This window comes from Oncorhynchus mykiss, chromosome 17 (assembly GCF_057628025.1).
Source record: "Oncorhynchus mykiss isolate SJ-2025 chromosome 17, ASM5762802v1, whole genome shotgun sequence".
Taxonomy (NCBI): domain Eukaryota; kingdom Metazoa; phylum Chordata; class Actinopteri; order Salmoniformes; family Salmonidae; genus Oncorhynchus; species Oncorhynchus mykiss.
Genome location: NC_143038.1, coordinates 62,910,001 through 62,925,728, shown reverse-complemented (window position 1 = coordinate 62,925,728; position 15,728 = coordinate 62,910,001). Strand labels below are relative to the sequence as shown.

At 38.8% G+C, this 15,728-nt stretch overlaps 1 protein-coding gene across 4 annotated transcripts in view; it reads right to left on the bottom strand.

Moving 5' to 3' along the window:
• LOC110493268 (voltage-dependent calcium channel subunit alpha-2/delta-2) overlaps positions 1 to 15,331 on the bottom strand; it is a 304,480-nt gene extending 289,149 nt beyond the window's left edge. For 2 of the 4 annotated variants that reach the window (XM_036948226.2, XM_036948227.2), the window contains exon 1: positions 14,774 to 15,331. In XM_036948226.2, the coding sequence (XP_036804121.1) occupies positions 14,774 to 14,889 (116 nt within the window). In that variant the 5' untranslated portion in view covers positions 14,890 to 15,331. The remainder of the gene's footprint in view (positions 1 to 14,773) is intronic. The other 2 variants (XM_036948228.2, XM_090206277.1) reach the window with 1 other exon arrangement.
• Positions 15,332 to 15,728: the final 397 nt, after the last annotated feature.

Sequence of the window (15,728 nt, the reverse complement as noted above, 5' to 3'; positions counted from 1 at the left end):
GTCTGTTTCGATGTGTTAGGCCTGATATGGTTCTCAATCAGAGGCAGGTGTTAGTCGTTGTCTCTGATTGGGAACCATATTTAGGTAGCCTGTTTTGTATTGTGGAGTGTGGGTGATTGTTCCTGTTTCCAGTGTTCCTGTGTTTGTGTGTTTGTGTGTGTGTGTGTGTGTGTGTGTGTGTGTGTGTGTGTGTGTGTGTGTGTGTGTGTGTGTGTGTGTGTGTGTGTGTGTGTGTGTGTGTGTGTGTGTGTGTGTGTGTGTGTGTGTGTGTTCACGTTACGGGACTGTTTCGTCTTCGTTCATTTTGTTGGTTTATTGTTTTTGTTCGTTGTTAAAGTATTCTATTAAAATAGATAATCATCACGCTGCATTTTGGTCCTCCTCTCCTTCGCCCGACGAAGAACGTTACAATTTGCATGGCAAAGAGGGACTTTGCAATTAATTGCAATTCATCTGATCACTCTTCATAACATTCTGGAGTATATGCAAATTGCCATCATACAAACTGAGGTAGCAGACTTGTGTGAAAATTAATATTTGTGTCATTCTCAAAACTTTTGGCCACGACTCTACAGTACCAGTCAAAAGTTTGGACACACCTACTCATTCAAGGGTTTTTCTTTATTTTGACTATTTTCTACATTGTATAATAATAGTGAAGACATCACAACTATGAAATCACAGATATGGAATCATGTATTAACCAAAAAAGTGTTTACCAAATCCAATATACAGTATATTATATTTGAGATTCTTCATCCTTTGCCTTGATTACATAAGTATTCAACCCCCTGAGACAATACATGTTAGAATCACCTTTGGCAGCAATTACAGCTCTAAGAGCTTTGCACACCTGGATTGTACAATATTTGGACATTATACTTCTTAAAATTCTTCAAGCTCTGTCAAGTTGGTTGTTGATCATTGTTAAACAGCCATTTTCAAGTCTTGCCATAGATTTTCAAGACGATTTAAGCAAAAACAGTAACTGGGCCACTCAGGAACATTTCATGTAGTCTTGGTAAGCAGCTTGAGTGTATATTTGGCCTTGTGTTTTAGGTTATTGTCCAGTTAAAAGGTGAATTTGTCTCCCAGTGTCTGTTAGAAAGCAGACTGAACAATATTTTCCTTTAGGATTTTGCCTGTGCTTAGCTCTATTAGGTTTATTCCCGTAACGTGATGCATCATAATGGAAAATATGAAGAGTGGTACTCAGTGATGTGTTGTATTGGATTTGCGTCAAACATAACATTTACTATTCAGGAAATAAAGTTAATTTCTTTGCCAGATTTTTTGCAGTTTTACTTTAGTGCCTTATTGCAAACAGGACGCGTGTTTTGGATAATTTTTATTCTGTACAGGCTTCCTTCTTTCTATTTAGGTTAGTTTTGTGGAGTAACTACCACGTTGCTGAGGCATCGTCAGTGTTCTCCTATCACAGCCATGAAACTCTGTAACACTTTTAAAGTCACCATTAGCCTCATGGTGCAATCCCTGAGCGGTTTCATTCCGCTCCGGCAACTAAGTTATAAAGGATGAGTGTATCTTTGTGGTGACTGGATGTATTGATACACCATCCAAAGTGTAATTAATAACTTCACCATGCTCTACCAATAGGTGCCCTTCTTTGCAAGGAATTGGATAACCTCCCTGGTCTTTGTGGTTGAATCTGTGTTTGAAATTCACTGCTAGATTGTGGGACCTTACAGATAATTGTTTGTGTGGGGTACTGAGATGAGGTAGTCATTCAAAAATCATGTTAAACACTATGATTGCACACAGAGATGAGCCCATGCAACTTATTACGTTACACGTTAAGCACATTTTTACTCATTAACTTATTCATGATTGCCATAACAAAGGGGTTGAATAGTTGTTATTGGCTCAAGACATTTCAGCTTTTCGTTTTAAATTAATTAGTAGTAAACATAATTCCACTTTGCCATTATGAGGTATTGTGTGTTGGCCAGCTACACAAAATCTCAATTTAATCTATTTTAAATTCAGGCTGTGACACAACAAAATGTGGAAAAAGACAAGAACTGTGAATAGAACTGTGAATTTTTTTAATTAAGGGGTAGATCAGCTGTAATATCACAGATAGATTGTGACTTCCATCAATGTAATTGCCACTTTTCCAATCCCTCATATACTTTAAAATATATATATATATATAAAATATATTTGTATATTTTTCATGTATTATTTTCCCCTAACAACCCTCCCCTAATTGGAGTAAACTAATGGACAACAAAACATAGGCTTCTACTTACAGCTTATACATACTATATACAGTTCACGGGCACAGTATATTTTACAGTAGTTATATTTTGATGGTTTTTAGTCCCATTCAGCTCCACTCAACCCCTCCCATCTATCTCTGAACACCATCCAGATTTAATTTATACTTACCATACATTTTTCAACTGTGCTGCGATGTTTCACAAAAGTTCTGAACCTTTCTATTCTCATAGATTCTACATTTCTTAAATTAAATTGTGAATACTTTCTGAAGGCACTGTAAAATAAATACTTAAATGTGCATACATTAGCATACAGTATAATATCCATCAATAATAATTGCAACTCTTGAACTGTTCAAGCTAAAGACAACAAACCAACTTTCACATGTTCAGGTTATCCTATCCTATGAACCAATCAATCAATCAATCAATATTTTCATCAACCTACATGTTCAACTATAACTATTCACCATTCATTAAAACTGTAGACACTACCACTACTATAACTTATTTCAAAACCATACTTTTAAACAAGCTAGAAAGCACATCACATTTTCTTCAGGAAATGTACTTTTCAGCGATCACTGTTAGCCTAAAGAGTTTTTAAAAATTAGATAGAACTACAGCTAGCTATCAGTAGGTCTACATACGAACCTATTCTACGTAGTTCTTCAACTACCAAAACAAAAAACTTCTAAAGAGCTTTCATCACACTTTCATCACACTTTCATGCACCATCTTATTTCTTTCTCAAAATAATAGCCTCAAATATTCTAATCATTACATCATCATTCAACTAAAATCAAACTTAATTTACACTGAAGGTTTTACTAAATAAAATTGTGCATCTATTATTCTGCGTTGCTTTGCTTTCCTAAAAGTGTTGTCCACATGATCCTGCCTTTTATTCCCATCTTCTGACAGAAGATCACTTTGTCCTGTCTTTATTCTTTCAGTTTTCACAACAACTGTAGTTTAGACATTTCGTGATCTGATTGTGCCACAATCCAAAGTAATAAGGTTGATAAAGTAGTCTATCAAAGTAATCAGACCAATTATTTTAGTAAATGTAACTTTGACTACATGTAACTGCTTTGCTTTATTTAGTAAAGTAAAACTATGTCAACTTCTTACACTACCACATTTAAAAAAAAATCTAAAGCAAGCCGCACATCTTTACTTCATGTAAAGTTACCATCTAGTTTGTGCTTGTGTTCTGACGAGACAGCAGCAGCCGGCTCTGAGCCACGCAGCCTTTCAGTTCAGACACACTGTCATTTGCTCTCTGGATAAGAGCGCCTGCTAAATGACTCAAATGTAGATGTAATTTGTCTCTTAATAATATGACAAAAATAAATGTCAGCGTTAAAAGATTCTTATGAAAGACAAGAAAAGACAGATCTATTAAATCTGATTGATGAGAGGGTGTTTCAGACATAATTATGCACTAGACCTGTCTTTTTTATTTCCGCGCTGGGAGAGTTCAACCAATGACATCATTGGTTGATTGAGCCTACTGCCTGATCTAAAAAAAAAAATGGAATCATGTTTTGTAGCAATTATTGTGGCCTTTGTGTTTCGCTGATTGCACGATCACAGTATCAGGGAGTAGATATGGTTGTCCTTCTTCAATAGAGCCATTGGACTTCTCCCAACGATGTTGCAGCATATCTAGGTTGACTAATTTTCCCTGGCTTTGTAAAGACTACAGCATGACGGGAGCCCTACTTCCTTGCTTCCGAACTCGAAGGCAGGCTTTTCCAAACGGGGGTGGTACCAGTTTACAGTTTCATTGGAGCCATGTTACCATGCACTGTCGATCCGAGATTTCTAAATAATTAGCTACAATGGCTGCTTCTGATGATTCCTCTTCCCAAGAAGAGCAGGACAATGACATTTTTTTTGATGTTCTTTTACATAGGAACACACAGCCCTATTTATTTGTGCCGGAATAAACTGAAGAGGAGTTGCGAGACCAGCAGGCAGCGGCGGCAGCCTAGACCAGCTGGACAAGGACTCAGGAGGGCAAATTACAAAAAAGTAAGTTGTTTTGCTGTCGGTAGCTAACTGTCAATATAACCTATCTTTTTACACAAGGCAGTGTTTTTCAGTAAAGTACAATTTGATCGATTCGGCCATAACGAGGCTTGCTAGTACCTCTACAAGCCAGGCTAGCCAAATTTAGCTAGCTGTTTTTGCTATACTTCAAATATACCGTAGTACAATATTATAGCTAGTTAGCTAACTAGTCTACAGTAGCTAGCCTCGGTGCCTCTCATTCGGATCAGAACTGGATGCATGTTTTAATGATGTTGGCGGAGAGTAGCGGAATTACTTTGGCTTTATGACTCATATTAGTCTTGGAGTAACTATAACTGTGTGTTATAACTAGCTAGTTAATGTGTGTTTGTGGGATGTCTCATATTCTACACCATGCTGCTACTGTAGGAATACAGACAGTACACAACGATTGGCCATGAACAAATAAGTTGATGACTCAAGAGATGTGAAAGGTCCCATAACAACAATCTCCCCTTGTATCAAAGTGATACCGAACACCTCACTGCACCCACCAAACATACCATATTATGTAAGTATTTCCTTTGTAGAACTGTAGTATTTATTATAAGCGTAAGTAGTATATTTTTCTTTCTACTGTATATATGTCATACATTGCCATAACTGTTCCTGTGTACTGCTGTGTAAACTCACCTCGGTCTCTTGAGCAAATAAACTTGGCCTTGAATACAAGTCATGTCTACTTATTTGCTATATTGACAGACTAATCTGCTGTTTTATTGAAACATGTTTACTTTGCCAACACATTTAAGTTTAAATGATACATGATAAGCTAGTTTATCCAAATACATTTCAGAATTATCACAATGAATTGATCCAGAAGTTGAAGTCTACACTTTATTGTTTTTTGATGCAGCTGGAATCATTTAGTCATTTGTCAGTACACTTTTAAAAATATATATATTTTTAAAACCCCGTTATATACATACAGTGGGGCAAAAAAGTATTTAGTCAGCCACCAATTGTGCAAGTTCTCCCACTTAAAAAGATGAGAGAGGCCTGTAATTTTCATCATAGGTACACTTCAACTATGACAGACAAAATGAGAATTTTTTTCTCCAGAAAATCACATTGTAGGATTTTTAATGAATATATTTGCAAATTATGGTGGAAAATAAGTATTTGGTCAATAACAAAAGTTTATCTCAATACTTTGTTATATACCCTTTGTTGGCAATGACAGAGGTCAAACGTTTTCTGTAAGTCTTCACAAGGTTTTCACACACTGTTGCTGGTATTTTGGCCCATTCCTCCATGCAGATCTCCTCTAGAGCAGTGATGTTTGGGGGCTGTTGCTGGGCAACACTGACTTTCAACTCCCTCCAAAGATTTTCTATGGGGTTGAGATCTGGAGACTGGCTAGGCCATTCCAGCGCCTTCGTTGCCCGGGCGGTGTGCTTGGGATCATTGTCATGCTGAAAGACCCAGCCACGTTTCATCTTCAATGCCCTTGCTGATGGAAGGAGGTTTTCACTCAAAATCTCACGATATATGGCCCCATTCATTCTTTCCTTTACACGGATCATTCGTCCTGGTCCCTTTGCAGAAAAACAGCCCCAAAGCATGATGTTTCCACCCCCATGCTTCACAGTAGGTATGGTGTTCTTTGGATGCAACTCAGCATTCTTTGTCCTCCAAACACGACGAGTTGAGTTTTTACCAAAAAGTTATATTTTGGTTTCATCTGATCATATGACATTCTCCCAATCTTTTTCTGGATCATCCAAATGCTCTCTAGAAAACCTCAGACGGGCCTGGACATGTACTGGCTTAAGCAGGGGGACATGTCTGGCACTGCAGGATTTGAGTCCCTGGCGGCATAGTGTGTTACTGATGGTAGGCTTTGTTACTTTGGTTCCAGCTCTCTGCAGGTCATTCACAAGGTCCCCCCCGTGTGGTTCTGGGATTTTTGCTCACTGTTCTTGTGATCATTTTGACCCCACGAGGTGAGATCTTGCGTGGAGCCCCAGATCGAGGGAGATTATCAGTGGTCTTGTATGTCTTCCATTTCTTAATAATTGCTCCCACAGTTGATTTCTTCAAACCAAGCTGCTTACCTATTGCAGATTCAGTCTTCCCAGCCTGGTGCAGGTCTACAATTTAGTTTCTGGTGTCCTTTGACAGCTCTTTGGTCTTGGCCATAGTGGAGTTTGGAGTGTGAATGTTTGATGTTGTGGACAGGTGTCTTTTATACTGATAACAAGTTCAAACGGTGCCATTAATACAGGTAACGAGTGGAGAACAGAGGAGCCTCTTAAAGAAGAAGTTACAGGTCTGTGAGGGCCAGAAATCTTGCTTGTTTGTAGGTGACCAAATACTTATTTTCCACCATAATTTGCAAATAAATTCCTTAAGAATCCTACAATGTGATTTTCTGGATTTTTTTTATTCTCATTTTGCCTGTCATAGTTGAAATGTACCTATGTGAAAATTACAGGCCACTCTCATCTTTTTAAGTGGGAGAACTTGCACAATTGGTGGCTGACTAAATAATTTTTTGCCCCACTGTATGTACAACAGCTAGAAATATCATGGCCCAATATTGGACTAAAGGAGCCTATCGTTACTCCTTAGTCCAGGGACCTTACATTTCCATTTAAAGGGTGAATTGGCTCTGGTAGACAAAACAGTCTACCAGAGCCAACAGACACCTCACAAGTCCTCAACTGGCAGCTTCATTAAATAGTACCCACAAAACACCAGTCTCAATGTCAACAGTGAAGAGGCGACTCCGGGATGCTAGACTTCTAGCAGAGTTGCATTGAAAAAGCCATATCTCAGACTGGCCAATAAAAACAAAATATTAAGATGGGCAAGAACACAGACACTGGACAAAGTCGCCTCCTCACTGTTGACGTTGAGACTGGTGTTTTGTGGGTACTATTTAATGAAGCTGCCAGTTGAGGACTTGTGAGGTGTCTGTTTCTAAAACTAGACACTAACGTACTTGTCCTCTTGCTCAGTTGTACACTAGGGCATCCCACTCCTCTTTCTATTCTGGTTAGAGACAGTTTGCGCTGTTCTGTGATGGGAGTAGTACACAGCGTTGTACGAGATCTTCAGTTTCTTGGCAATTTCTCGCATGGAATAGCCTTCATTTCTCAGAACAAGAATAGACTGACAAGTTTCAGAATAAATGTATTTGTTTCTGGCCATTTGAGCCTGTAATCGAGACCCACAAATGCTGATGCTCCAGATACTCAACTAGTCTAAAGAAGGCCAGTTTTATTGCTTCTTTAATCAGAAAAACAGTTTTCAGCTGTGCACCTATTTGCAAAAGGGTTTTCTAATGATCAATTAGCCTTAAAATAATAAACTTGGATTAGCTAACACAACGTGTCATTGGAACACAGGAGTGATGGTTGTTTATTATGGTCCTCTATTCGCCTAGGTAGATATTCCATAAAAAATCAGCCGTTTCCAGCTACAACAGTCATTTACACTATTAACAATGTCTACACTGTATTTATGATTAATATTATGTTATTTTAATGAACAAAAAATGTTGTTCTCTTTCAAAAACAAGGCCATTTGTAAGTGACACCAAACTTTTTAAGTGTAGTGTACATATCTACATTAATGGCCTCCCGAGAGGCACGGTGGTCTAAGGCACTGCATGTGCCATTTGAGATCCTGGTTCGAGAGAGAGAGAGAGGCCTCTAACAGGATTGCGCAAGGCAGGATTGCTGAAGAAAGCTCACTGACTATGAAAAGCTCACCGGTAGCAATGAAGTGAAAACAGACCACACTGGAGCAGAATGAACTGACGCTGACAGCTACAGATGTAGGATCTTAATTTGAACACTCTTTTGTTGCTGTTTTGGTGCTGAGAAGTATTTTGGTCTGTAATAAAGCCATTTTGAGGAGAAAAACTCATTCTGATTGGCTGGGCCTGGCTCCTCAGTGGGTGGGCCTATGCCCTCCCAGGCATGGCTGCACCCCTGCCCAGTCATGTGAGATCCATAGATTAGGGCCTAAGGAATTTATTTCAATTGACTGATTTCATTATATGAACTGTAACTCAGTAAAATCTTTGAAATTGTTGCATTTTGCATTTATATTTTTGTTCAGTATACATAAATGAACGGAAAACCCACACTAACACACGGTTATATTAACAGTATTGCACTTCTCATGTAGCCTACTTCTGGACAGCTAATAGCCTAGCCTCTGATCAAATAACATTATGGACTAAATGTTCAAATCCTGTTACTGCAGGATTAGTTTGCTGTGAGAATATAGGTCAAATTAAGATTTGACATCTGTAGTGACAATGCCTCTGTCCCCAAGCTAAATACTCCTTACACAACTTAACTAGTGTACAGTACAGTCGCCTATACACAATCACACATACTGTAGACAGACACAACTAAATTGTATACATACTAATCTAAAACACACACACACTCACACACACACACAAAAACAAGCAGGCCTTCGTTGCGGAAGACAGCAGACCCCTTCCTATTTTAGAGGGTCCCTGCCCTTCTGCTCTCTGTCCCTCACTCAAATAAATTCTGTTAAATTCATTATCATTTCATCGACATCAATGAAATCTACAGAAAAAACAACAACTAATGGGGTACAATTGTTCCTTAATACACACATTTAATAACAAATCAAGCACGACCTCTACATTACTAAAGTAGTAATTACAGTGCCTTCAGAAAGTAATCAACCCCCTGACTTTTTCCACATTTTGTTTTGTTACAGCCTGAATTAAATATAGATCAAATTTACATTTTGTCACTAATTACACTTTGGATGGTGAATCACAATGGCGGTCGGTGCCGTTTAAGATGAGGGAGGACAATATTGTTATTAATGAGCATGGCCTTATATCTATTAGCTACAGCATATTGGATGACTGTCATTCATATTCCAATCACCCATGTCAATGTAACATCGATAGGTTTAAGGTACTACATGATACTAACATTTTCCCCATACCCATCATGAGGTTGCTACAACCTAGCCGATGAGTTAAAGTTTACAACGTAGGTGCACAGATCGAGAGAAATTTGAGTAATCAAGGTGACAGACATTGACACATTCAATACCACCTTGCACACTCTTGCCTGCATCTAGCTGATCTAGGGTGTAATCGGTAGTCTAACAGTTGCAAACGAGAATTTCTATTGGACAAATTCAGGTAAGTTCATCCCCATTTCGTTCAGTTTGCTTTTGTTTTAAGAAAAACATTTCAACAGAATCGGAGGAATGAATTACACCCCTGATCACATGCCAACACAGTTCACTTTCATAGCAGCCACATACAAACAGCATGACCCCTTTGATTGTGGTATAATTCCTTCTCGCATCTACACGATCTCCTCCTCTCACCTTTTCCCTACGCTTGTGGACTTCAGTGCACAACATATCAGCTATGTGACCAGGTGAACTAAACTTCCCAAGCCAAACCTTTATCTCATACTCACTAACCGCTACACACAGCCTACATCGTTGACAGCATATTAACGCCATAGTCAACATAGGTACAAGAACTAACCCGTTAGTAAACGCACTACAATCATGCAGCACAGTGTACAGTCAGCAGCGAGCAGTTTAGCAGTTACATCGGCGGGCCCGGTGACAATAAATTAATAAAACCAAAAGATGACATTGACTTGGAAGAGTTCCACTGTTTGATAGCCATAGCCAGCTAGCTAACATAGCATCCATCTCTGTTTGATCCTGGTGTTTGAGTAGACTATACTAGCTAGCTGCATTCGCTAGCTAAGTAAGTGAAAGTTTAAAAAAATACAACAAACTATGGCTAGCGCACGCTGTCTACTTGTTCATTTTTTAAGAAATGTATTTGTTCAAAACTGTTCAACAATTGTCTTTCTCTGTCTTTGAGTCAACTACTCACCACATTTTATGCACTGCAGTGCTAGCTAACTGTAGCTTATGCTTTCAGTACTAGATTAATTATCTGATCCTTTGATGGACAACTTATCAGTTCATGCTGCAACAGCTCTGATAGGTTGGATGTCGTCCTCTGGAAGTTGTCAAAATTACTGTGTAAGTCTATGGAAGGGGGTAAGAACCACGAGCCTCCTAGGTTTTGTATTAAAGTCAGTGTACCCAGAGGAGGACGGAAACTAACTATCCTCCGGCTACACCATGATGCTACCCTACAGAGTGTTGTTGAGGCTACTGTAGACCTACATTGCAAAACAGCTTGTTTTTATCAATTATTTGGTGATGTGAATATTTAGAATAGTTTTAACTAAAAATAATAACGTTTTTAATGTTTCATTATTTTTATTTTTATTAAATTCCCCGAGGAGAATGATCCTCCCCTTCCTCCTCTGAGGAGCCTCCACTGGTGTATCAATACACCCAGTCACAACAAAGATACAGGTGTCCTTCCTAACTCTGTTGCCTGGAGAAGAAAGAAACCGCTCAGGGATTTGACCATAAGGCCAATGGGGACTTTAAAACAGTTACAGAGTTTAATTACTGTGGTAGGAGAAAACTGAGGTAGGATCAGCAACGTTGTAGTTACTCCACAATACTAACCTAAATGACAGAGTGAAAATATTCCAAAACATGCATCCTGTTTGCAATAAAACTGCAAAAAATGTGGCAAAGAAATGTTGTTTTAGCTCTATTCCGTTTATTTGTATGTTTTTATAAAAAATAAACAGAATAGAGCTAAGCACAGGCAAAATCCTAGAGGAAAACCTGGTTCAGTCTGCTTTCCAACAGACACTGAAAGATAACTTCACCTTTCAGCTGGAAAATAACCTAAAAACACAAGGCCAAATATACACTGGAGTTGCTGATCATTGAATGTTCCTGAGTGGCCTAGTTACAGTTGACTTAAATCGGCTTGAAAATCTATGGCAAGACTTTAAAATGGCTGTCTAGCAATGATCCACAACCAATTTGACAGAGCTTAAAGAATTTTTTAAGTTGTAATTTGCAAATATTGTACAATCCAGGTGTGCAAATATCTTTGAGACCCAGAAAGACCCGGAAAGGTTTCTTGTAGGGTTAGGTTTTGGAATAGATATTGAAAAAGGGTGTGACCTTTTGCGATTGAATGAACAACACCTGTCTGTAAATATTATTAATCTACAAACACATCAACTACAATATATTTCAAATATATCAACCATTAAACTACCACAGACCTTCATTCTGAGATATGAAAAACAAAATGGGTGTGAACTATCCCTCTAAACTGTAAATATCGCTGGTTTGACCTATGGACTCTCAACACGTGACCTTAGAAGGTAAGCTCATGGCTGATGTATCTGATGTTCAAACCAAGCCAATGATGACCTTCATTTGGGCTGTAGGATATTAAATCCAAAAGCACATTAAATACAACTTTTCGTATGAACCTAGAATAATTCATTGGGCTACATAATATGGGCATGAACAGACCTAAAAGTAGGCCTACAAATCCATCAAATATCGTTCAGCGAGTTTGGGACATTTATTGGGCCTATCATCCAAGACTGTCTCAGGAACAAAATGAAACGTGCTTAAATATCAACCCTATAGCTCTTCAGTCAGACGCCATCACCACGTTTCGGCGATGGATCTCTAAACCCAAGTAATTTCTAGTGAAGTGAAGCATTGAACAAATCTTTCATAATTGAAGTTGGACTATTTTCATAGCTATGTTTATGTTTGTGAAATTACCTATACTTTTATGCACAATATTGTAAGATAAAGTATACCTCATTTACCTTGAGATGATTGTGTAAGATCCTTTCCACCTCCGATAACTGTAAGGAGTTTTCTCCAACATTATTTGTTACAACAAATGAACTGTACTGTTCGGCACACACACACACACACTGTGATACACACACCGGCGACAACACCAGGGTGTCACACATTCCTCTGGATTGCCTTTATCCAATGTCACGTCGTACTCTTTTCTCTTCATTGAGTGTTGGTTCACCATTTTCACCTTGAGGACTCTTTTCATTAGAACAATTTTTGTCCAGTTTACATACTTTTTGTGAGTTACTGACATTCTTAATGGCCTCTAATAATAACTTAGTTTCTTATCCAAACAACTAGGGGACTATTCTTATGTAACCTAACCCTATAAGAGTTGACTCAGTCCAGAAAGAAATGTAACCTATACCTACAGTTTAGAAATTAGGCTATCATGTCAATAACATAATTATAAGGCTTCACACTCCTTATTAGCCTAAAGCCTAAATACAAGATAATAATGATTAGTAGGCTAAATGTTTACATTTATTTTAGCTGGAGTAGCCTAAAACAGTTATATCTAGAATATCTTGACACACATTTGTCTCTGTGAGAATCGCCATCATAAATCCTGTAATGGCCCACTACACACTGAGCTAGCTGCTACAAATACAGCTTCCGAGGCAGGACCTGATAGCCTATAGATAACAACTGCCAATTTACACAGTCTATGTATGACACAGGCTACTAATGCCCCACTAAGAGGGGTGAAGCATCAGTTTGAATTACACATGTTTTTATTAGGCAGAAGGAAGGAATTATCAGAAGGATGTCATCATGTGCGTGATTGTGTAGCCGCACAAACTGCATACTATTGTATTATTTTACAAACCATGCATTGGAAGGGAATAAATAGATTTGGAATTATTGAATAGTCTATCAAACTAGCGGATGCACCTGAGGAGGAAAGTTCCCAAATCCATCTTTGTTAAAATCGGATACATCATATTGATCCCGATTTACAGAACGGGTGGGACTAATCCTGAATGCTGATTTGTAAAAAAAAATAATACAAAAAGTTAAATGAATAAAAAAATAAAAAAACGCATTCCAGCCGGTATCTATTCCACGAGTTACCACTGGCTAAATCTGTGACCTTAAAATGCCTATTTACTCTGTTCCATCTGACTGCACAATCCACTGTCTCTCACAACCCCAATGATCAGGCAGCACAAGTCACATAGTCTGCACACATGCTATATTTTTTATATCAAATAAAGACATTCCGAAAGCGATATTATGAATGTTTATAAAATCTGAAATGACATAAACAGCTGAATAACCGTTGTATTTGGATTTGCAGATTCATTTATCCTAATCCATGGGACAGAATCGGAAACAACGCCAAAAGCTTCTCAGTTAGAGAGAGTGGGGGGATTCGGACTCAAAGCATTAGCTCGGCTATACAATACTGTTGCTTGTTTAATCCCAGAAGAAACAAGGAAAGCAACAGTAAGACTCCAGAGTCAGACCACCTTCACTGACACAAGAAATGCAGAAAAAAATAGGCTACACATTGATTGAATCACAAAATTTAAAAAATATATATATATAGGCTACTGCAATAAATGTCAATTTTATATAGCATTTTATTATGTTTCAAAAGTTGTGAATAACGGGCCCAATAATGCTTATTAAAACGCCTGGGGACCTATTTACTTATACATATTGTGCAGTCTATTCTCGTTCAGACACTATACTAAAACATTGTCAATTAATACATGTTTTGTTTTGTTTATACAATTTGATTAAATATTATGAAGAAAAACTAGCTGAAAGTTGACGGACACGAAGGTGAATAGCTTACATCGAACACACTACAATGGCAAGATGAATCCAAAACCATTCTAAAGGATAGGCATGTGCCTTAGCTTCTTTTTGTAATATATTTCCAATCTATTTAGGTCGAGGAGAGAAATATATACAGACCTATATATTCGTAAAATTAAATTGAAGAATTCGTTCTCCTTCACACCAACCTGGTGACAGGCAGGTGAATGCCACAGCACAACCGGAGGGCTAGATTTGGACATCCTCCCGGGCACTTTTCTTCCCTACCTGAGTTATGCCAGAGGGGCATGGCATTTTGCTGCTTTAAATTGACTGAATAGGCCTACCGGTAATTAAAAATTGCAATAATGTCAGCAGGATTGCTTGATAATTAGGCTACTTTGATTGTGAGTTTTAAAGGATTGTCATTGTGACTTGGTATAGATCGAAGCAGCTATCACCCATGCGCCGGCAGAATGCTTTTTAAAAACATTGTAGCATGTTTGCCTATCCGTTATGAACACAGAAGACAAAAAAATAGGTGACCTGCATTGAGCGGAAATCGTATCCCAAGCCATGATTAATAATTTAATGCCCATGCTATTACGGGGAGCACCTGTGCCCCATTAGTAGCCTATGATGCATCGATCCATGAACGCAACATCCCATAGCCTAATCAACAATATATGCAAGGGCAGAAGCGGTAGACCCTCATATTATATGGCTAGATTATCATTGCTAGAATAATATTCTTGCAAGCGGATATATCTATAACATAGCTCACGCATGGTTCAGAGACGGAAACTGCGTTTCTGTTTCAACATCAGACAGCATCGCGCGATTATCGCACCTAGTAAACAGCGTTGTTTGGGCCACCTGTCCCAGTTCTGCGCTCTCCGCAGTATCCCTGTTTCTTTCGCACCCCAAATGGTACTTACGTGTAGTGTTGGGGGAAGCGGAGGCTCCCCGTTGCCGGCGAAGATAAGCTAATGATGAGGATAGTTTGGATTGAGAACAGACAGAATATACCGTAGGACTGAGCGCAGATCGCCATTTTCCATTAAATATTCAAGAAACCGGCATAAATAGAATAGGGTCGTGATAATAATAGTCTCTTAGAGCGGAGCTAATAATAAACGCTGAGCTCCGAAAGTGTGTCGGTTGATGGCGAGGCTCCTCAAGACCTTGCGCTGTGAAATCTCAATCTGAAACGTACAGAGGACTGGCAGCTCAAGACAACCGATTCGAAGACTCACAGATGCATTGACGCTGCTGCCACCGCTGGTGCTGCTGTGCCTTTGCGCACTCGCTCTCCTCCCTCCCTCTCCCTTGTACATTTGCTCCCCTCGCTCCCTCTCCAACCGAACGCGTGAACACAAGACGACACATTCGCTCCAATATTCCTACGCGACAGACGGGGGCGCGCGTGCAGTCTATATCACTGTCCTGTTTTCCATGCTTTCTCCTCTCCTCCTTGGTTCCCACGCTGAAAGACTGGGGAAACTCAACAATTAGGAGCACAAATGAAGGCTTTATTTAGGTAATTACAGACATGACTAGAGGGGGAATAAATGAACTAGAGTGTAAGCATTCTGCATCACTAAAGTTCCTAAGGGCTTCTCTCAGACCAAATGAGTTCTAGTAACTTAAAAGGATTTGACCCAACATAATATAAACAATATGGCAGGAAGAGGCATAATGTATTCAGTACCTCTGTTTTCTCTGTGTCAACTGTTTAAATTGGTCTCCAAAAGGTTGATTAGTTGCAGTCAGATTCTATACAGACACCCTCAACAACCCCAAATATGTATTAACATTTACCAAACCTTTACCTTTACTGGACTACAGTTTATGTTCTATTGACCAGCTAGGGCTCTCGTAGTCTCCTCGTCT